The sequence below is a fragment of the Nannobrachium achirus genome, assembly GCF_963921795.1.
Source record: "Nannobrachium achirus genome assembly, chromosome: 3".
Classification (NCBI taxonomy): Eukaryota; Metazoa; Chordata; class Actinopteri; order Myctophiformes; family Myctophidae; genus Nannobrachium; species Nannobrachium achirus.
In genome coordinates, this window is record NC_137812.1 from 67,135,890 (window position 1) to 67,159,234 (window position 23,345).

General features: G+C 42.5%; 1 protein-coding gene across 1 annotated transcript in view; it reads right to left on the reverse strand.

Moving 5' to 3' along the window:
• The window catches only part of LOC308281724 (VPS10 domain-containing receptor SorCS3-like), a gene marked incomplete at its 3' end in the record, with an annotated part of 555,751 nt that overhangs the window by 68,537 nt on the left and 463,869 nt on the right, over nt 1-23,345 (reverse strand). The window contains exons 11-13 of the mRNA XM_080722002.1: nt 21,112-21,214; nt 11,899-11,975; nt 2,646-2,737 (exon numbers count right to left, since the gene is read on the reverse strand). Coding sequence (XP_080578128.1) covers nt 2,646-2,737; nt 11,899-11,975; nt 21,112-21,214 — 272 coding nt within the window. The remainder of the gene's footprint in view (nt 1-2,645; nt 2,738-11,898; nt 11,976-21,111; nt 21,215-23,345) is intronic.

Sequence of the window (23,345 nt, forward strand, 5' to 3'; positions counted from 1 at the left end):
CATGGCTGCAGAAGTGGTATAACAAGCGAGCTTTACAGTGGGCTACCTGAGTGTGACCAGGGGCGTCACAAGGGGGGGGGGGGGGGGGGGGGGAGTGGGACTGAGTTAAGAGGGCCCAAGGTGGAGGGGCCCTAGTGGAAAACAGCAGATCTACAAGCTCACAGCGTGGCACCGAGTGCCGCGCTGCGAGCTTTTAGATCTGCTATTTTTGAAAAGTCGTGAAAATGTGTGCAAATCTTTCAATGTATGTATTTCTTTCAAGCGAACATTTGTAACTCAAATTTCGCTTCTGGGGGGGTCCCTGGAACTAAATATTTTGAGATGGAGTTCCGTGGCCAAATACATGTCATTTTGGGGGTCCTTCACATGAAAAGGTTTGGGCACCACTGACATAGAAACATGGGTTTTTCAAAAAAACCTTGGAAGGATTTGAAATATTCAAAGACTTGCACAAATGTTCGATTTTTCCAAAATAGCAGATCCACAAGCTCGCAGCGCGGCACTCGGTGCAGCGCTGTGAGCTTGTAGATCTGCTATTTTTCAGTAGTTAAAGCACATGGGGGGCCCGCAGTGAATCCTTGTACCCCAGGGCCCAGAATTTGGTGTGACGCCCCTGAGTGTGACTGTGCTTATGAGAGCATTGAGGTGCCGTATAGTGACGCACCGCTCCTCCTCCTCCCCCCCTCTGCCTCTCATCATCTGGGCTAAAAGCACTGACAACAGCAACGCTGTTGACATGCATCCATTACCAGGAGACAGCCTAGAGAAAATGTGGAATATCACACTGACTGAGAAATAGAGAGAGATGACTGCTGCCATGCTGTGCACGCTGTGTCTTTCTTTCTTTCTTTCTTTCTTTCTTTCTTTCTTTCTTTCTTTCTTTCCTTCCTTGTGCCATCAGAGCAAGTACTGCGTTTGGCTGCGTACTGCTTTGGCTGCGTACCCGTTGTTTCCTGTTGAGATTGGCACATTTCACCCAGGTTTTTTCATCTCACTCACATCATTTTGTCTGCTGACCTCACTCAGCAATGAAATAAAAATAAAATACAAATAAAACAATTCACAGGAGGCAAGCAGTTATCACCCCATGATGTGCACTGCAATGTAGTTTCAAATGCACCGCTTTTTTTAGAGTGACGCATGTGTGATCTGGGCAGGTTGCCCCAGGAAATGTTCCACCCTCAACAGGAAACAATGGTATGTATGTAGGTATGTCGGCGTGTGTGTGTGTGCTTAAGCCTGTAGCCCAATCAGGGACCAGCTTTTCTGGCAACGTCATCATTAACAGCCAATGAGGGACCAGCATTCCTGGCGAATAGCGTTTCTAGTTTCTGCTGGCGCACAAATAGGCCATGTATGTCCTACTTGTGCACAAGACGCAAGTTGGCACCTTGACAGAGTGCAGTTCTAGTTATTTTGTTCATTCCCTCAGTTTGCATCCACCCTGCTCTCTCTCCCTCTCCATCTCTCTCTCTCTCTCTCTCTCTCTCTCTCTCTCTCTCTCTCTCTCTCTCTCCATCTATCCATCCATCTATCCATCTACGTATCAATCTATCCATCCATCATTCTGTTTCAGTTCCCTCCACCATGGCAACAGTTAAATTGGGTTAACTTAGGAGACAAACCCCCGGCAGGCTACACTTTCCTGCTGCAGAAACTAATTTCGAAAAAATTGTTGCAAAAAGTGATTGGAGAGCAGATCTGGTCTCAGTTGAATTAGTCTGCGCTGAGGCAAAGCAAAAAAGGCACCCACTTTGACAAGAGGAAGGCAACGTGTTAACCCATGCAGGCCTAGAATTATTGAATGATTTAACCAGTGAAAAATAGCAGATCTACAAGCTCACAGCGCGGCACCGAGTGCCGCGCTGCGAGCTTGTAGATCTGCTATTTTTGAAAAAAAGTCGTGAAAATGTGTGGCAAATCTTTGAATATATGTATTTTCAAAGTGAACGTTTGTAATTTTGCTTCTGGGTGGTCCCTAGAACTAAATATTTTGTAATGGGGGTCCGTGGCCAAATAAATATAATTTTGGGGGTCCTTCACATGAAAAGGTTTGAGAACCACTGACATAGTAGTCTCTCAAGAACAGGCTAACTGAGTGAAAATGTGAAAATGACATTTTCTTTGACGATGGCTGGCCAGATTGCTGACATAGAAACATAGGGTTTTCAAAAAAATCTTAGAAGGATTCAAAAGACACTTATAGAATCGGGTCAAAATTATAATTTTCACGATTTTTCAAAAATAGCAGATCTACAAGCTCGCAGTGAGCTTGTATATCTGCTATTTTTCAATAGTTAAAGCACAAAATAATGATACACACAATATACTGTACCCGTTCTGAACGTGTTAATAATGAAAACACTGAAAGAGGGTCGATGGCCGCAGGGCTGTAAATCATGTGAGTGGAGTGAAATACACAATCTCAAAATTATATTTCCCAAGACCTGCTGGAAGAACGAGCATTGGAAATGTATTAGCAAAACAGTATCACGTATTGACTCATTATTTTGGAGCAAGAGGAATGGACCTAGAAATTGGCATTTGCGTTATAATGCACTATATTACTAGAGAAGCTTGACACAATGCAATAACGTGATAACAAGTGGGACGAATGAGTGTAATTTGTATTGATAGTGACGTACCACAAGTGTCTGGTCGGTACGGACGGCTGTTTCACTGCAACCAGAGCTCCTCCTTTGTCCAGAAACCACATGTTATGCTCTTCTTCGAATATCTGAAAACAGTCCTTTACTTTATTTGTTCATAATGACAGGACAGTGCCAGTTGTTGAACACAGAAACATGAGTATAACACACATGACTGCAAGTGTAAACTAGCCGGAGTTAGCATACCAGTAAGCTACTTTTCATCCATAGTCCCCAAGACATTAAACATTAAACAACACTGATAACAAGACATCAGAGGACAGCATACAATGTGATCACCCTGTAGACAATATGCCTGGCTTCCGGTTGGTTCCAAGATTTCTAGCGGAAGTGCTGCGTTTAACGGACATTACGTCATGCGGTGCGGGTCTGTTTACATTACCCAGCGAAAAAACTAAAATAGATTGTAGCTCTTAACTCACTCTTAATAGGTGTAACATTGCTTGAATCAATGTTTTTGTTTGTATATTGTTTATTGCGAGCGCAACCGACGGAGCAGGAGACGTAGACCAGATTTTTTCGTGCAGGGAATACGTTTGCAGGAACACCGCACTGCGGAAAAAAATACAGCTTCCGGGAAAAATCAGCCCCACCTCCTAGAACCTTTTCTCCCTTATATTGTCACCAGGCTTTTCTCTTCGCAAATGAGTAAGCCTGGCTACACGAGCACTGCAAAAATGAATGAACTAAGCAAGATTTGCAATCGTATATCTAGCCATAAATTCTTATTGGTCTAGTTTTAAAAATGATATTCTAAAGAAGATAAAATTGTACAAGATGATGATTTTTGTTTTAAGAAAATATTTCTTTTTTTTCTTACCATGATATTAGATCTTAAATTATAATATTTCACATTTACATCAAGTAAAAATTACCCTCTGAGACAAAGGTTGAATCCACAGTGTCACTTTTAAGAAAATGAGTAGCTCTGAGTACTTATTTTAAGTACCAAACTAGTAAAATACCCTATTGTCTTTATGTATGGATCTCAGTGTTTGATTAGGTCATATGGAAATACAATGACTACAATATGGGCATTCCCAGATATGGGGTTAATATTGATGACACCATATATGGCATATATGGATATGTCCATGGGCTTTGCCAGATATGGGCTTAATATTGATGACATCAGGGATCTCCATATGGATATGTCCATGGGCTTTGCCAGATATGGGCTTAATATTGATGACATCAGGGATTTCCATATATGGATACATGGGCGTTGCCAGATATGGGCTTAATATTGATGACATCAGGGATCTCCATGCTTGCTGCATAAGGGCAAAAAGGGGAGTCCTACAACTTGGTCAGTGAGTCAGAGTGATGTCAGAACCGGTTCTGACATCACTCTGACTCACATGTCACAACAGTTGCTGTGACCGACACACGGACACACAGACAAGATCTGTACGGTTTCAGAGAAACAGCGACCGAAGGTCGCAATAACTATTTTCACACTACATATTGGAATGAAAAATGTTGTTCAACATCACGTTTATTCACATTTAATTAAGTACAGTGGCTTTCAAATGGCAAGATCAGAGTACATGGAATTAAATAAATAATAAAGCAAATATATAGAAATCACACCTCATAACAGCCAAACCTATATATATATTTATATATATAACATGTCTCTCGGACTCGAAGTGGTGTTCAAATACATCATTTTGGGGGACCTTGGCATGACAATGTTTGAAAACTAAGGCATTTGTAGAATCAGGCCCAGGTCGTATGGCTCAAGTCATAATGGGTTAATTACACCACACTCATTCCTTTTGGGTTCTTAAAGGAGTAGTTCACCCCCAAAATGACTTTTTTTCTATTGATTACTCACCCCATGGAGACATGAATTCATGGAAATGTCTTTTTTGTTTTTGTCACATTCCTAAGCCAATAAAGCATAAATCCCCCATTGATTCCGGTAGGGGACCCAAAGACACTTTTGGGTCCCCTACCCCTACATTTATTATAATCAAATTATTGACTTAGGAATGCGATAATAGTAATAATAATAATATTATTATGGGTAATAATAATAAAAGAAGAAAAAAAATACTTCTACAACTCTACTTCCTAATCATATTCCAGATGTGGTTTGACCCATTGTGTTTCTTCCTTTTCTGTAGGCCTATATAATTTCCTCTCCATATATGATAATCTTTCTTTTATCATTTTCGCCATAGATGTTATGGCAAATAGCCTATAATTATCAGGCTTTCTTGATTCACTTTCACTTGTTGGAAGACCTGAAGTTAAGGGGTAGTCCTCATAATTCTGTGCTTTCACAATATCAACTTAGCGCAATTTATTAATGTTATAATACAAGTGAATCTACATTATACACTGTTTTACGTGCATAATCCAAAACGTTTATTTAGAGGAAACAGTTATTAGCAAATATAAAATATATTTATTACTGGAACACCCCCTCAGAGGAGATGGTATGGTCCAATGAACAGAACACATGACGTTACGTAGTCTCCTCCCATCCTCCGCCCGCCCGTTTCAAACAGTGCAGTGTAACGGCTGCAGACTTTCATTCATCTTTTTCATTTCGTCAAAGTTGGATAAATAAAATACTAAAAGACTACTCTGCATCATGGAAGTGGACGACGTGATCGCCAGCACGCTCGCAGGTATGTGTCTAGACATGTGTAAATCTTACGTTGTGTAACTTGTGTTTCATGTGTTATTGGTCATGCTTAGCATTGTTAGCTGCTAACGCTAGCTGCCTGTGGAGTCACTGGGCTGTAGCTTCTGTAAAACACATTTAATGTTTCAAGGTTGTGCTTATTGCGGACAGACAAAACTTTTTTGTGTGTTTGACATTACTAATGTCAGGGCTAGGCGCTAGCATGTCTGTATTGTGTAGGTGGAGTGCATAATGTTATCGCCTGGTTAGCAAACATACAACCAGCAGCTAGGTGGCAGCATTTGACTTGCCACATCTAAACAGGGGGTCTTTAACGTTTTCAGCCCAAGGACCCCTTAGTTGAGAGAGAGATGAAGCAGGGACCCCTTAGTTGAGAGAGAGAGATGAAGCAGGGACCCCCTTAGTTGAGAGAGATGAAGCAGGGACCCCTTAGTTGAGAGAGAGATGAAGCAGGGACCCCTTAGTTGAGAGAGATGAAGCAGGGACCCCTTAGTTGAGAGAGATGAAGCAGGGACCCCTTAGTTGAGAGAGAGATGAAGCAGGGACCCCTTAGTTGAGAGAGAGATGAAGCAGGGACCCCTTAGTTGAGAGAGAGATCCCTTAGTTGAGAGAGAGATGAAGCAGGGACCCCTTAGTTGAGAGAGAGATGAAGCAGGGAACCCTTAGTTGAGAGAGAGATGAAGCAGGGACCCCCACAACCTGTTCATAGATTCCATATAGTTTCATCATCAGTGGATTTTGGATTCATGTCCAACCTCTTTGTGGCATTGTGAGCTTGTAGATCTGCTATTTTTGTCTAGAGTTCTCAGAATATGGATACTAGGGTTCAAGTGGTTAATATAAAATATAGGAGGAAAAAAGTTTCTATCACACAAAGATTTGGAGGACCCCCTTCTAGTAACTCTGAGGACCCCCTAGTGGTCCCAGACCCCCTGTTGAAGACCATTGCTGTGAAATCAATGGTAATTTAACTCGGAGTGTAAATTTGTACACTCTGAGTTACATACCCATAAGCGTCCATTTGGTTCCTAATTATCATTTAGCTGGGGACCCCCAGGAACTCTCTCAATAAAAAGAAATATCTGTGGCAGATTTTTTGTTTTATCTGTATCTACCATCCACCATTTTTTATCTGTTATCTGACCCAGTGGGAATGGGCCTTAAGAGAGACGGCTAGTGTCTGTCAGAAAGGAAACATGTTTGAAAGGAGAGATGCACCCATTAAAATTTTAATATTTTGAGTCCAGATGTAGTGGAGTAGAAGTCAAAGTATTGAAAACTGGAAATACTCAACTGAAGTAAAATTAACTCAAGTGTACAGTACAGTACAGAATTAGTTTGCACCACTGGTGTTAATGTGCAGTTTGTGTTCTGATCTGCACGTCGGAAAGTCGTGACTCACCAAACAAAAGTTTGGTTTTGGAGATGCTGTGGACAGGCATTTATATACACTTCTGTTGTCATTGATAACTGTGCGTGGAATATTGACCATCATTATGCTATTTTAGATTGCTTGTACAGCGCCTGTCCTTGATTTAAAGGAGTAGTTCACCCCCAAAATGACTTTTTTTCCCCTATTGATTATTCACCCATGGAGACTTGAGTTCAATAATATCTTTTGTTTTTAGAGTAAATTTACCCCCATTCGTTCCGGATGGGGACCCAAATGGATTCGGGTATATCCGGAATCAATGGGGGTAAATATTATACATAAATATACATGGTGTGAGTAATCAATAGAAAAAAAGTCATTTTGGGTCTTCATGCATTGACTGCCATATGTTGTCCCCCCCCCCCCCCCCCCCCCCGGGAGATGGCAGAGAGGCCATGTTTCACATCCTTAAGGTGAGAGTGTGCATATACTGTAAGTTAGTAATGCCTGTACAGTACTTTTTTTTTAAATAGTTAATAAACTAGTCCTTGATATTCTGCAAAAACGATATATTATATTGTCAGAATAATGTTGGAACCTTGTTTATTGAAAGATACTGTAGTGTGGTTTAATTTGGTCATGTATGCTATTAAACATGTTTGCACTAGTTTTCTAATCTTTTTCATTGACTTGTCCTTTGACCAGCCTACTGAAGACCCCAATGGCTTCCTTCGTCAGCGTCCTCTGGCCAGTCCTGTCGTCCTTGTCGGTGAGGACAACTGCCTGCTCTGCATTGGGACTCTGCCGGTGATGACCTTTGGGAGGAGGACTTTCAAAAGGGACTCGTCTAACTCATGGCATATTACTATGCCCTTCATCTGGCGTACCCCACTAGTGCGTCTACAGTGCTCTCAGTACTGCAAACTGAAGTCCTCCATGATGCCATGCATTAGGGAGATACCACCCACGCATACAACGTCCTAAGCTGAATGGAAGGACTACATCAGTCAGTGAGTGTGCAGATCTACAAGCTCAAAACAGCAGATCTACAATCTCATAACACAGCGCAAAGTGGATCGTTGTGAGCTACTAGATCTGCTGTTTTCACTTCAGTGAATGCTACCCTAACTCAGTGGTTCTCAACCTTTTCAGGCCGCGACCCCCCAAATAATCATATTTTGATTTGGGACCCCCACCCCACCCTGATGAGCACTAAGAGTGGAGACGTTGCATTTTGTATAACACGGTTCTATTGAGGAAATAGCAGATCTACATGCTCACAACGTCTCACTGCGAGGCGTTGTGAGCATGTAGTGCTATTTTCACAATTCTTGACTCAATTTGGCCAATGTTTAATTTGTCATTTAAAATCAAAAAAGTCTTTAAATTGTCACTTTAGAAATCTGCATATACACTTTATACACTTAAACTTTGTTGGTTTCTTTACAGTTGAGTGAGAAAACAATGTTGCACATTATGTTAATCATCTGGGGACCCCCAAAACTAATTTGGGGATCCCTCTGGGGGTCCTAACTCACAGGTTGAGAACCACTGTGCTAGATAATGTGATCAGTGAATGCTTCCCTAACTCCCCCTAAGTTGGGCCTTGTTCAGACTGGCGGCCCAAATCCAGCCCAAATCTAATTTCCTATCCAGATTGGAGTCAAAATGTTCTTTTTTTTTTAATGCAGTCTGGAGATGGCTATGGATTCAAATCTGATTTATACTGCAATATAGAAGTACTCTGTTACAAGTAAAAGTCAAGAATTAAAAATGTACTTGAGTAAAGGATCTGCTGTTTTCACTTGGGTCCCGAGTGCAAACTAATCTATTTTGGGTTTCCGACCAGAAAGGTTTGGCAACCTGCATTGCACTATATAGTTCTGGGGAACTTTGTTCGGGAGCGACGTTGTTCGAGGGCGATGTTGTTCTGGGCAGTGTTGTTTGTGGCGGTGTTACTGATTGGGGAAGGAGCTCGTACATTTTCATAACTAGCACCTTATCGATCCTGCTTATTGAGCCCACTATTGAGCATTTCTAATTTGTGGAATTACGTCACACGATAATATTTTATCGGTCAGTTGACTTGCTAGTTTTTCAAGCTCCATCCCAGATAGTGACATGTACTGTAACTGCGCCTGTGTTTACATTTTACATGCACTTTTGTTATTTTTGTTTTAGTATTATTCCTTTTGTTGTGTGCTGTGAACAGCAGATCTACAACCTCACGTGGCGCAAAGCGGGTCGGTGTGAGCTTGTAGTCCTTACCTAATCTCTCTTTTGGGTTCCGACCAAGTTTGGGAACCATTGCCCTATAGTTCAGAGCGCTGTATGGGGCACTGTTGTTTGAGGCAGTGTGAGCTTGTAGTCCTAATCTAATCTCTTTTTGGTTCCGACCAAGTTTGGGAACCATTGCCCAATAGGTCAGAGCGTTGTATGGGGCGATGTTGTTTGAGGCGGTGTGAGGTTGTAGTCCTAATCTAATCTCTCTTTTGAGTTCCGACCAGAAAGGTTTGCGAACCATTGCCCTATAGGTCAGAGCACTGTATGGGGCGCTGTTGTTTGAGGCGGTGCGAGCTTGTAGTCCTAATCTAATCTCTGATGCTGCTGGCATGTCACTGCACTTGAGTTTTGTTTTGTTTCATGTGTTTAAAACAAACAATTTCTGTATGCTGCAAGTGTTCCCCCTTCCAACCAGGCTTTGAAGAAAATAAATGCAGTGTACTGTAAACAATTTGCTGTAACACTCTCACACTTTATTTTTTTATAATACATTTTGAGAACATTCATTATGCCTTCATTTCTTTCATACATTTCAGGTTTTGCTTTTTATCGCTTATTTGAGTAGCTTTAGGGTATTTTGCAAAGGGATTAACACTTAAATTTCAAGACCTTTAAAGGAGTAGTTCACCCCCAAAATGACTTTTCTTCTTTTGTTTACTCACGCCATGGAGACTTGAGTTCAAGAATATATTTGTTTGTATTAGTTGCATTCCTAAGACACAATCCGATTATTGTAAATTTACCCCCATTGATTCCGGATCGGGACCCGAATGGATTTGGGTCGCAATAGAAAATTCATTTTGAGGTGAACTACTCCTTTAATGGCTAGTTATTAGTCTCTTTGACTTGGTACAGTGCTTGAAAGGGGATTTTACCACCTATTTCAAGACCTTTAATGGCTAGTTATCAGTCTTTTTGACTTAAATATGGTGCCTGGAATGAGTCTGAAAAACCTATTTGAAGAGGTTTGCCAACTAATTTTGAGTTTCTATGACTTTAATGACTAATTACGAGTCTACTTAACTTACATTTAGTGCTTGGAATGAGTCTGAAAAACTTATTTGAAGAAGTTTGCCAACTAATTTTGAGTTTCTATGACTTAAATGGGTAGTTATGAGTCCATTTGACTTAAATATATTGCTTGGAATGAGTCTGAAAAACCTATTTGAAGAGGTTTGCCAACTAATTTTGAGTTTATATGACTTAATTAATTACTTGGAATGGGGTTTAATGAACTTATTTTAAGAATCCCTGACTTCCCTAAAGCCTTTCCCGGTAAGAAATCTTACCGGGAAAAATTTTCTTACCCCACTGGCAGATAATCTTACTTGTTTTTAGTTGATTTATACTCAAAAACATATTTTTTTTCTTATATTTAGAGTAGGTTTTTTTGCAGTGAGGCTACAATGTGATTGATTGATTGATTGATTGATTGATTGATTGAATACTTGTCACAGTATTGAGTCACTAGTCAAATTGCGATATTAGCCCCATATAGAACCTCACCCGTCGCTGCATACTGTATATTATATCGTTTATTTAGAAGTTCTTCCCCAAACAGCTGGTTACTCGGTGCACCCTGCCAATCAGTCAGGTATACCTATAAACCTCCACCACCTGTACAATGGCTTTTCCCAGCAGGGTGAGTCATACATTAGAATCATACCATAAGATAAAACAGCATGCTGCTCCCCATGCTTTGAATACAAAGTACAACATGAATTAAGCACTTTCAACCTGCTGCCCCTACATTATGGAAATGGCATAGTAAAATAAATATAATACAAAAAAGTCAGAAATAGCACAAAACAAATAGGAGGTCCACAAGCTGACCAACGCATTGTGATACGATGCATTGTCAAGTTGTAGATCGGATATTTCAGCAATGCGACACCATTGAAAGACAAAGTATAAGGTAGCAGTTCTCAAAGTGGGGTCCAGGGACCCTGCCTCAGGGGCCCTTACAGGTCTGTAACTCTAAGCATACAGTATACGGTTACACATCGGCACTCCGAAACATTGCTAATCCGACCACCTAAACATAACCTTAACCCTATAACCCAAACCTCAGTAAAACTAATGCTGGTGAATGCTAACCATGGGGTTCAATGGACGTCGTTCAACGTTTGTGACGTTCATGACGTAATTTACGTCTCGACGTAACAAATATTGGCACATCCAGATGTGCCAATTTTCCCCACAATGCATCTGGATTCAGCTTCTTCCGGGTGCTTCAAAACGCCACTGAGCAACTTGCATTGAAATGAATAGCTGGGGGCGGGGCTATCCGCTCTCTATACTCTATGCTGCCGACGCTGGTGAATGCTAACCTGGTGTTCGGAATGGGGATGTTTCAGAATGGAAACGACCCCCCACAGTATACAAATGGAAACAAATTGTTCGAGAGTTATGGGGGTTCATTGAAATTAAAACGTTTGAGAAACAAAATATTATAAATAGGGCATATAGGAAAATGTACATATAACATAACTTTATTTTATTTATGTAATTAAAATAGCATTGCTGTCTCCATATTTCGATTCATTTTTTTTATGATTTTATTCGTTTTTTTTTTGTAAATTAATGCCCGGCCTACTTCATCATACAAGAGTGTCACACAAAAGTAGTGAAAATGCTACACATACATCGGCAATTTTCACTGCCGATGTATGTCACATTTTCACTTTTTTGAAAAAGTAAAGCCCTGCTTCATCGTACAAGGCCGTCACACAAAAGTAGTGAAAACTGTAGATCTACAAGCACACAACGCCTCGCACCGCGAGGCGTTGTGTGCTTGTAGATCAGCTGTTTTCACTAGTTAAAATCATTTTTAAAATGAAAAATGCTAAACGAACGGTTTACATCGGGTTTTCACCAGACAGCGACCATATCCTGGTAGGATTCTATAAGCTCACCTGTCTCCAGTTGTTCCCAGCATCAGACGAGATGAACATCCCCACATTGTTGTAGGACAACTCTGCTCCAATGTTGCCTGCAGCGAAAAAATGTAAATAAACAGTGCATTTTATGAGATGAAACTATAAATTACACATCAAGGAAACAGGTCACATGTGTATTAGGCACTTGACAACCCAGTAATGATGCTATCTTCGCTGGCATGAATCCTGTGCTGTAATTAGCTTTTCCCTCACAACCCCAGCACATAGAAGGAACCGAATTAATCTCTATTTGTGACCACATCACTCAGTCAATATTAGTATGTGACAATTGGTGGCTGGTAAATGTATCATTATTATGGACTTATGTTTGGTATTACAACACTGTGACCCAACAGTTTTCCTTTGAGGACCAGGGTGGATGATCTTTTAGCTTAAGTTGTAGCTCTAAGTCAGTGGTTGAGTCCGGGAAACCCTAGGAGTGGTCCCCAGCAAAATGAGTTAAAGATGCAATGCCATGATCCCCCCCCCCCCCCCCCCTAAAACATGATTAACAGCTATTATGATTATGCTAGGAGGAAGGTGTTTTCCAAAAAAGTGTACAGAAAGAGTTAAAATTAGGTTTCTATTTGGCCACACCCACCAGTTCAGTTCAAGTATGCCTGGTTGTCATGGTGGGTGGTGACCCAGCTGAAGTTAGCCACACCCACAGTGTTGGGTGAATGGTAAAAGGGGAGGGGATTATTATATGATGTCATTTAATCAGCTGTTTTTGGATCTGCACTTTTGACCCACACGGTGTCAGCCTCCAGGAAGAAACCCCAAATACAAAGGGAATACATAATTGCTCATAACAACCACACCAGGGGGTCTAATGAAGTACTGTCAACCTCATAGACACATGATAAACAAATTGTTTTCAAGACAAATTTCATATACCGTATAACAAAAGAATATCTCTTATTGTGGTCCCTGGCACCATGATGTCAAAAATGGTGTTTCACAGACAATTTAGGGATCTTTGACGTGAAAATGTTTGAACCACTGCTCTCGGTCAGTGGTTCTCCCCCCAGATGACAGTGGAGTGACAATTTAAGGACTTTAAAGACCATTACTGCATCAAAAGCAATAAACAAACGACACAATAAAAACTGGTCAAACATTGGCCAAATTGTCGAATATCATACATTTTGAAAAATAGTTATCTACAAACTTGAGGGCGTTGTGAGCTTGTAGATGTGCTATTTCCACAATATTTATCTGCAGAACCGATTCAAACAAAATGTAATGCCTCAATACTCCAACAATTCCAAGTGCTTGTCCGGGTGTGGCAGTTCAAATATGATTATTTTGGGGGGGGTCGCGGCCTGAAAATGTTTGAGAACCACTGCTCTAAGTTACTGGATAGGGATTCAGTGTTTTTTTTTTTTATCTAACTCTCATGTCACTCTGACTTTGCTGGTTTGAGAGTATAACTAAACTCTTCAAAGTCAAGCTGCAGACTGCACAGAATAGATTAAGGTCTGATAGTAGGATTGGCTCCACAGTCACACATCGGTAGGAGACAATTTAAATGTCTTCCAGTGGAAGCCAGACAAGGGTCACTATCTCCAGACTGGCTATGGTTCCTAACGTTGTTCGCGGTGGTGTCTCTCTACATCAGTGCTTCTCAAAGTAGGGTCCGGGGAAACGTTTTAACTGCACAAATCTTGTGTGAGGGATGAGGGTCCCTGGCACAAAATAATTTCATATTATTTTGTATGCACTGCCATCAAGTTTCAAGGTTGCACTCTGTTGGTACATCGTGTGCCCAGGTACTCTACATACCAGTGTTGATTTTGTCGACTAAAACTATGATGAAAAATGTTTGTCGACTGCGTTTTTTTCACTGACGAAAACTAAATAAAAACTAAGCTGTGATGGCTAAAACTAAGACTAACTAATATTGACAATTTCGTTCGTATACACAATAAAAACTAGACTAAAATGTTGGGGAGGGACTGTAGTGGAGAAGAGAGTCATTTTATGTTTGGTTGCTATCCGGTGTTGCGTGCGGAAAATAGCCGATCTACAAGCTCACAACGCCTCGCAATGCGATGCGTTGTGAGCTTGTAGATTGGCTATTTTCAGCACGCAACAAAGTGTAAAATCAGTCATTACGATGCCATCAAGGTCTGCCAAAATACATTTTAGTAGACTAAATCAACTGTAGATTTAGTCTCCTAAAATCTTAGACTAGACTAAAACTAAAACTTTTCAGGTGACTAAATTATGACTACAACTAAATAACATTTTATTCAAAAACTATGACTAAAACTAAATCAAAATCTGCTGTCAAAAACAACACTGGTACATACTGCAATGTTATAAGTTACTAGTAAAAGTACCAAATGTCTCATTTCAAGTTTTCAAATGGATACAATTATTATGAAAACTGCAGATCTACAAGCTCACAATACGTTGGTGGCATTGTGATGAATTGCGAGCTCGTAGATTGTCTATTTTCAAATGGCCGCAAGAGTTTAAAATGGTTCATGTTTGTTTTGTAATAATAATTAATTCAAGTAACTAGTATCTAACGTTTTCAAATAAATGTAGTGGAGTAAAAGTACAATTATTTGGATCCGAGATGTAGTGGAGGAAGTGCAGTAAAAGTATATTGAAAATTGGAAATACTCAAGTAAAGTACAAATACAAATTTTACTTAAAGGAGAAGTTCACCCCCAAAAATACTTTTTTTCTAATACAATAAATGTACCCTGTTGATTCCGGATGGGGACCCAAATCCATTTGGGTCCCCATCCGGAAACAATGGGGGTAAATTTATTGTAATCAAATAGGAATAGGAATGTAGTCTTAGGAATGCGACAACAAACTAAAAATATTATTGAACTCAAGTCTCCATGGCACGAGTAATCAATATAAAAAAAGTCAATTTGGGGGCAAACTACTCCTTTAAGTACAGTAATTAAGTAAATGTGCTTTATGTACTTTACACCACTGCATAAGAGTAAAAAACATTTATGTTCAGATTCCTTCAGACAATGTAGCAGCATAGGTGATAATAATAAGTACAGGGGGGAAATGCTCGGGTGTACAGTACTTATTTGTGCTGTAATTTGGTCTTATTTATTATAGCTATAACTGCCGCACACGTAGGTTTCCACCAGGGACGTGCTGGCCATTGGGAAAAGCGGGACAACTCCCGAACGGCCGGTTCATTCCCTGCCAGTCCAGGCCGGCCATTAGGAAAAAAAATAAAATAATTCCATTTTGGGGGCTGGGCGGCCAACAAAGTAAATCGTCACTGTCGGGCAGAAACCTCCTATCTCCAAGTTTCAAATTTGTAATTTTTTTCGCAAAGCAAAGCCCTGCTTCATCATACAAGGCCGTTGCACAAAAGTAGTGAAAACAGCAGATCTACAAGCACACAACGCCTCGCGGTGCGAGGCGTTGTGTGCTTGTAGATCGGCTGTTTTCACTAGTTTAAATAATTTTTAAAATGATAAATACAAAACAAACGGTTTTGGACATACAAGGTTTCCACCCGACAACGACAAAATATAACTCATGTAATTGGCCCACTGGCTTGTCACTTTGTCACAAATCTTTGAGTAGCAGCAGCGCTATAGAGAGAGATCTCTCTCTATAGCGCGCAACCGGGCCTCTCCAACTCTTTTTCCTGTGCTGAATCAGGGGCCCAGCACGTCCCTGGTTTCCACCTTGCTTGTTTGGACTTTACTGTCATCTGTAGTGTTTTCTTGGCCACCACAGGCCAGGACATTGCCACATGTTTGATTTATATGGTGTTTGTCATGTTGTTGAAATGATCTCTTCACCTGTCTGTGAAGGCACAGCTGTCAAGGGAATCACTGAGCCAAAGCGGAGGCTCTGCAATGCCTCTGCAATGCACTCACACATGAAAGCAAAAACACATGCGTATGCATAAAGAAAGCGCACAGTGTGTGTGTGTTTGCACACATGCGCGCACGCCACGCACACAATCTTCCGACTGTACAATCACTTAGGGATTCTGCCACCTACAGAATCCCGAAGTGTGAGTGTGAGGGCTAAGAGTGGATATCGTCACTGTCTGGCCAAAACCTCTTAACTCCATTTTAGATTTTTTTGGCATAAATAAGGGCTATTGAACACCCTTTACATCTGAGTGTTGGTTAAAATAATATTGAACCAATGGAAAGTAGTACCTCCTAACTCCACACTTTCTGCCAAACCAGCTAACTCCACCCGATTGGCCCTCTCTTTTTTTCATAAATATGTGCTATTGAACACCCTTTACGTCTGAGTGTTGGTTAAAATAATATTGAACCAATGAATCACTGATGGCTCAGACAGGAACAGGGAGAACACAGCTGAAGGCACTCACCAGAGGGATATTAGGGTAAGACTTTGACATTTAGAACCTGTATTTAATTATAACAGGGTTGGTCTCTGTGTTGAATTTAATTAGAACACTTTGTTAGCTTAGTATCTATGGGGGTTTTAGCAGCCACTCCACTGTTCTCACCTCTGCCTAAGCTGATTGGCTCACCACTGCACACTCCCCTAAATATGCTAACCAAGTGGCATATAAAGGGAGACAGTGGAGACACACTATCACTGATGGCTCAGACAGGAACAGGGAGAACACAGCTGAAGGCACTCACCAGAGGGATATTAGGGTAAGACTTTGACATTTAGAACCTGTATTTAATTATAACAGGGTTGGTCTCTGTGTTGAATTTAATTAGAACACTTTGTTAGCTTAGTATCTATGGGGGTTTTAGCAGCCACTCCACTGTTCTCACCTCTGCCTAAGCTGATTGGCTCACCACTGCACACTCCCCTAAATATGCTAACCAAGTGGCATATAAAGGGAGACAGTGGAGACACACTATCACTGATGGCTCAGACAGGAACAGGGAGAACACAGCTGAAGGCACTCACCAGAGGGATATTAGGGTAAGACTTTGACATTTAGAACCTGTATTTAATTATAACAGGGTTGGTCTCTGTGTTGAATTTAATTAGAACACTTTGTTAGCTTAGTATCTATGGGGGTTTTAGCAGCCACTCCACTGTTCTCACCTCTGCCTAAGCTGATTGGCTCACCACTGCACACTCCCCTAAATATGCTAACCAAGTGGCATATAAAGGGAGACAGTGGAGACACACTATCACTGATGGCTCAGACAGGAACAGGGAGAACACAGCTGAAGGCACTCACCAGAGGGATATTAGGGTAAGACTTTGACATTTAGAACCTGTATTTAATTATAACAGGGTTGGTCTCTGTGTTGAATTTAATTAGAACACTTTGTTAGCTTAGTATCTATGGGGGTTTTAGCAGCCACTCCACTGTTCTCACCTCTGCCTAAGCTGATTGGCTCACCACTGCACACTCCCCTAAATATGCTAACCAAGTGGCATATAAAGGGAGACAGTGGAGACACACTATCACTGATGGCTCAGACAGGAACAGGGAGAACACAGCTGAAGGCACTCACCAGAGGGATATTAGGGTAAGACTTCGACACTTTAGAACTTGTATTTAATTAGAACCATTCAGTGAGTTAAAACATCAGCATGCGAACCATTCAGATCCGGAAATCTGTGCTATCAGTCGGGCGGGTGGGGCTCTTAGCCATGGTAGGCAACCCACCTAGGAGAAGGTCACTCTGAGGTAAAAACCAGGACTGTGAGAATTTGCGACCCCACAGTCCTTAAACTAGCATTGTAAAGCCAACCATGAAGAACAAAGTCATCCCAAATCCTATACTTCCAGCGGCGGGAGTCCGCAGGAGCATCGCGGCGGATGGTGGTGCTGGTCCGCCTTCCGGAGGACATCATGACGACAGGACCTCAAACCCACGGGAACGAGGGAGGGTTCTGTCTGACCACAGCATCCCACCCAATGCACTCATGCGTTGTCGGAGACCATTTGTAATGGGGACCTTCAACGCATGCACAGTGAGAGAAGAAGCTAGACTGGTGGAATTGGCACATTGTGCTGAAGAACAGGGGGTAGAGATCCTGGGAGTCCAGGAACACAGAAGAGTCCACACTGACGACCAGATAGTTTACCACACAGTGGAGAAACGCACGTTCATCACTGCATCTGCGGGGCGAAACGGGGCCCAGGCTGCAACAGGGGGAGTAGGGCTATTGCTAGGTTCTCTGGCGCGCAGGGCCCTCCGACGGGTCCACAAGCACACCGAAAGGATCCTCATGGCTGAATTCGCAGGTAACCCAGTAACAACAGTCTTAGTGGTGTACTCGCCCACTAACACGGCATTACCTGAGGAGGTTGAGAAGTTCTATGAGGACCTCACAACAGCAGTCCGAGGTGTCCCAGCGCACAACTTCCTGGCAATCCTTGGCGACTTCAACGCCAGGATTGGACAGGAGGATGCACCATTCCCATACCATGAGTCTACCAACCGCAACGGCGCATACCTCACAGCCCTTCTCATGGAACACCAGCTCCTGGCAGCGAACACCATGTTCCGGAAGAAAACAGGGAAGAGGTGGACCTTCCAGGACCGAGCCTCGGGTATGCAACGCCAGCTGGACTATATCCTAGTGAGGCAAAAGTGGAGGAATTCCATCCTGAACGCTGAGCCATACAGCACGTTCAGCTCTGTAGGCTCTGATCACCGTGTGGTCTCCATGAGGGTGCGACTGAGCCTCAGGGTCCCAAAGCCAAGCCCCAAGATTCGGCATGACTGGAAGGCATTCACGACCAATCCGGGCCTCCAAACCAGGTACACGGAGGAAGTCAGGAAGCGCTTTCGGCAGCTGGATAGGGGAGAGGAGCCCAGCCGTGAATATGGGAGATTCATCACAGCGAATGAGGAGGCGACCAGACTGTGCGTGCCAGTGCTGAACAGAGTAAGAGCACCACCACGGTCCAGACACCCGAAGGTTGTAGCAGCACGAGGCAGGATGGAGGAAGCACGACTCAACTTTGAGCGTGAGCCAACAGAGGAGGGTCGCGAGACACTGAACGAAGCCAAACAGTCTCTCTTCAGCACCTACGACACCATCAAAGGGGAAGAAGTGATGGAAAGTGTGCGAAGAGTGCAGGCAGCGCAAGGTGAAAGGCAATACGGGGAGGCCTGGAAGGTAATAAATGAGATGACAGGGCGGAAGAGGGCCAAGGAGGGCCAGATGGAGGGACACAGCCCAGAGGAGAGGGTGGCAACATGGTTCGACCACTTCCAGAGGCTCCTGGGAACATCAGTGGAAGAGGGAGAGGAGGAAAATATACCGACAGTCCTCCAGGGCCTGAACATCGACGATGGACCCTTCACAATCAGCGAGCTCGCCAGGGCAAAATCCACCCTAAGAGAGGGAAAGAGTGCTGGGCCGGATGGCATACCCCCAGAGGTCTTGAAGAACTGCGACCTAGACAACCTCATCCTAGACTTTTGCAACAATGCTCTACAGCACAACAAGCAACCTGAAATATGGTCTCTGTCTAATATCATCCCGGTGCCTAAAGCTGGAGACCTCTCAAAGCCAGACAACTACAGAGGCATCAGCCTGACATGTATCACTGCTAAGGTCTTCAACCGAATGATACTGAACAGGATACGGCATGCCATCGACCCTCACCTGAGAGAGAACCAAAATGGTTTTCGAGAGGAGAGAACAACCGTAGCACAGATCCTGGCATTAAGGAGATTAATAGAGGAGGTGAAAAAGAACAACCTAGCAGCTGTACTGTGCTTCATTGACTTCAAAAAGGCTTTTGATTCTATCCACAGAAGCAAGATGGTGAAGATCCTTGAGGCCTACAATGTCCCTCCCAACATTCTCCGGGCTATCGAGACCATGTACGCAAAAACAAGGGCCAAAGTGGTGACCCCAGATGGCAGCAGTGAGGTGTTTGACATCCGAGCTGGGGTAATGCAAGGAGACACCCTAGCCCCCTACCTCTTCATCATAGTTCTAGATTATGCGCTCAGGAAAGCCATAGGGGGACGGGAACAAGAGCTTGGCTTCACGCTAACACCAAGGAGGTCAAGACGGCATCCCGCAGTAGTTCTGACAGACCTGGACTATGCGGACGACATCAGCCTGCTCTCCGACAGCATGGAACAAGCACAAGAACTCCTGAACAGGGTGGAGATAGAGTGTGCCAAAGTTGGTCTCAGGCTAAACGCTAAGAAAACTGAGGTTATCACCTATAACCTACCTGATCACTCACCTCTGACAACAACAGAAGGAGCTGTGTTGAAGGAAGTCAAGGACTTCAAGTACCTGGGCGCATGGGTCGACTCAACTGAGAAAGACCTTAAAGTAAGGAAGGCACTCGCTTGGAGGGCCCTGAACGGCATGAACAGTGTATGGAACTCTAACCTCCCCCGCCAAATCAAACTTAGCTTCTTCTTTGCAACGGTGGAGTCTGTTCTCCTCTATGGCAGTGAATGCTGGACCCTGAAGCCAACCCTGCAGAAGTCTCTAGACGGGTGCTACACTAGAATGTTGCGTGCAGTACTCAACATCAACAGGAGTGCACATGTTACAAACGAGAGCCTGTATGAGGGAATACCAAAGGTAAGCGAGAAAATTGCCACCAGAAGAATGAGACTAGCAGGACACTGCCAAAGACACCAGGAGCTTCCAGCCAGCAAATTGGTACTGTGGGAGCCAACACACGGGCACCGGCCGCGAGGACGTCCCACAAAAACATACGTGGACGTACTCAAGGAAGACGTAGGGACACAGAACACCAATGAGCTGGCCAGATGTATGGAGAACCGAGATGACTGGAAACAACGATGGAGGGCTCGTCTGAGGACGACCTAGATAGATAGATAGATAGAAAAGCCCTTCGGTCAAAACCTCCTAACTCCACTTGAGCTCATTTTGCCGAAAATGAACATCAGAGAACAGCAGAGATATGTCGGATATGGAATACAAAAGCATACACAGAGAGAGAAAAGAGATAGTTTGGATGTTTCGGAAGGAGGTGGTCACTGGTCAGACATTTATGTAACAAAGTGGGCAGTAAAATCAACATCAGCGATTACCAATGCTGATGGATGTTCGATTTTTATATTTGGATGCCAGGCATTTGTGAAGTCTTCGTCACACGGAATAAGTGCTCTCTAAATGATGCAGCCGTGGGCGGGGGATTTGGTGTTATGTGACTGTTGATGGACATATTATGGGTTCTTCTGAGGCGACCTATTAAAATCATTATACCAGATGATTATGTCTCACCTGTGGCAACGATGATCCCAGGTGCAGAGCTTTTGGTGGAGATCGTTCCAGACAAGTACGGGTTTTCTGACGTCTGCAGCTGGAGGTGCAGCGAACAGAAAGGCTGGAGGAAGAACAGAATATGTACACTTTTCTCAACTGGGAGTTTTAGAACGAAACAATTCATGTACAACGGAACACAGATTTGATTGTTATGCCTACACTACAGTAACCACTTTCAACCTGGCATTCCTATTTTGATGATAATAGTTTTGATTGATTGATTGATTGAAAAATGTATTAGAAGTTTGCAATAGAAAAAAGTACAGTTTCATAGTACAAATCACTGGTGCAAGGTCAACTAGAAAGCTTATTTCCACAGAACCACACTTTAAGTATCTCATATAACATTGAAAGACAGACTGATAGAACATAGTACTTTATCTAGGATAATATCAATTTCAAAAGCAGAAAAGGCATAACATCAAATACAAAGGCAGCAAAAAGGGTGGGGGGGAGCATGGGGGCATAGTCTATTTACAAGTCAGGGGTAGCAGGAGAACGAGTTAGAGCCTTGTTTAGTGTTAAATCTACGTTGATGATGATTGGTGGAGCTGCCTCTGGTGTTGTGATCGTGAACATCCTTGACCTTTAGGAAGTAGTTTGTCAGGTACATGGGTATCTTGGAGGTGTAGTGTATTATTGTACACCAGGCCCATTGCAAGATGCTGTACTCTGTCAGCTACTTAGATGGTTATGCAATGTTTAGAAAACACAAGCGTGAGCTAGCAGATCCGATATATAATTTATATGGTACGACAACAAAATAGGGCTTTAATTGTTAAATATGTTACAGATGTATAACATTATTTCTGATGAACAATTGCTGAAAAAAAAGCTATTAGCTCACAAAATATGCTAGGAAAATAACAATAAATAATTTTGAAACTTGAGTCACAGAGAGTCGTCGGTTCTTTTTGCCGGGGAGCCGTGCGATGAAAGAACAGAGAGAACAAAGAACAAGAAGAAAATTGAAATGAAACCCGCTTTCAATTTAGTCCCGGAAAAAAGAGAATCAACCGCATCAAACCGCATTTCATCTGTCATTAACCCATTTAGGCCTCGAATTATTGAATGCTTTAACCAGTGAAAAATAGCAGATATACAAGCTCACAGCGCGGCACCGAGTGCCGCGCTGCGAGCTTGTAGATCTGCTATTTTTGAAAAAGTCGTGAAAATGTGTGCAAATCTTTGAATATATGTATTTTCAAAGCGAACGTTTGTAGCTTTTGCTTCTGGGTGGTCCCTGGAACTAGATATTTTGGGATGGGGGTCCGTGGCCAAATAAATATCAGTTTGGGGGTCCTTCACATGAAAACGTTTGAGAACCACTGACATAGTAGTCTCTCAAGAACAGACTAATAACTGAGCTCCAGTTAAGTGAAAAGGACCTTTTCTTTGACGATGGCTGGCCAGATTGCTGACATAGAAACATAGGTTTTTCAAAAAATCTTAGAAGGATTCAAAAGACACTTATAGAATCGGGTCAAAATTCGAATTTTCACAATTTTTCAAAAATAGCAGATCTACAAGCTCGCAGTGCCGCGCTGTGAGCTTGTATATCTGCTGTTTTTTCAATAGTTAAAGCATAAAATAATGATACACAATAATGTGTACCCGTTATGAATGGATTAAATACAAAGCATGATGGATTCTGCATAAAAGAATAATGACAAATCTCTAGGGCAAACGTACACACAACAGAAGACAATTACTGTTCGGCGACGAGGAGGAGGAGGGGGGGAAAAAGGCGTCTCCTGTTTTCATCTCTCTCCAATTGATAGCGTGAAATTGTTGTAAAGACACAGAGGGCACGGAGCCTGAACTGGGTAATCAAAAGTAACCCACCATGGTAATTAAAATGTCACACGAATGTGCAATCACACCGAACTGTATAAACCACCCCGAGCGCTCCTGCAGGGGTGTCGCACCAAATTATGGGCCCTGGGTACAAGGATTCACTGCGGGCCCCCCATGAATGTTCTGTGGGAGGGGGTTTAACCCATTTAGACTGGGAACGCATTATTATGCATTATTTTGAGCTTTATATTGAAAAAATAGCAGATATACAAGGTCACAGCGAGGGCCGCGCTGCAAGCTTATCATTTTTTTTTTAAATATTTATAATCCTTCCAAGGTTTTTGAAAAACACCTGTGTTTCTATGTCAGTGGTGCTCAACCCTTTTCATGTCAAG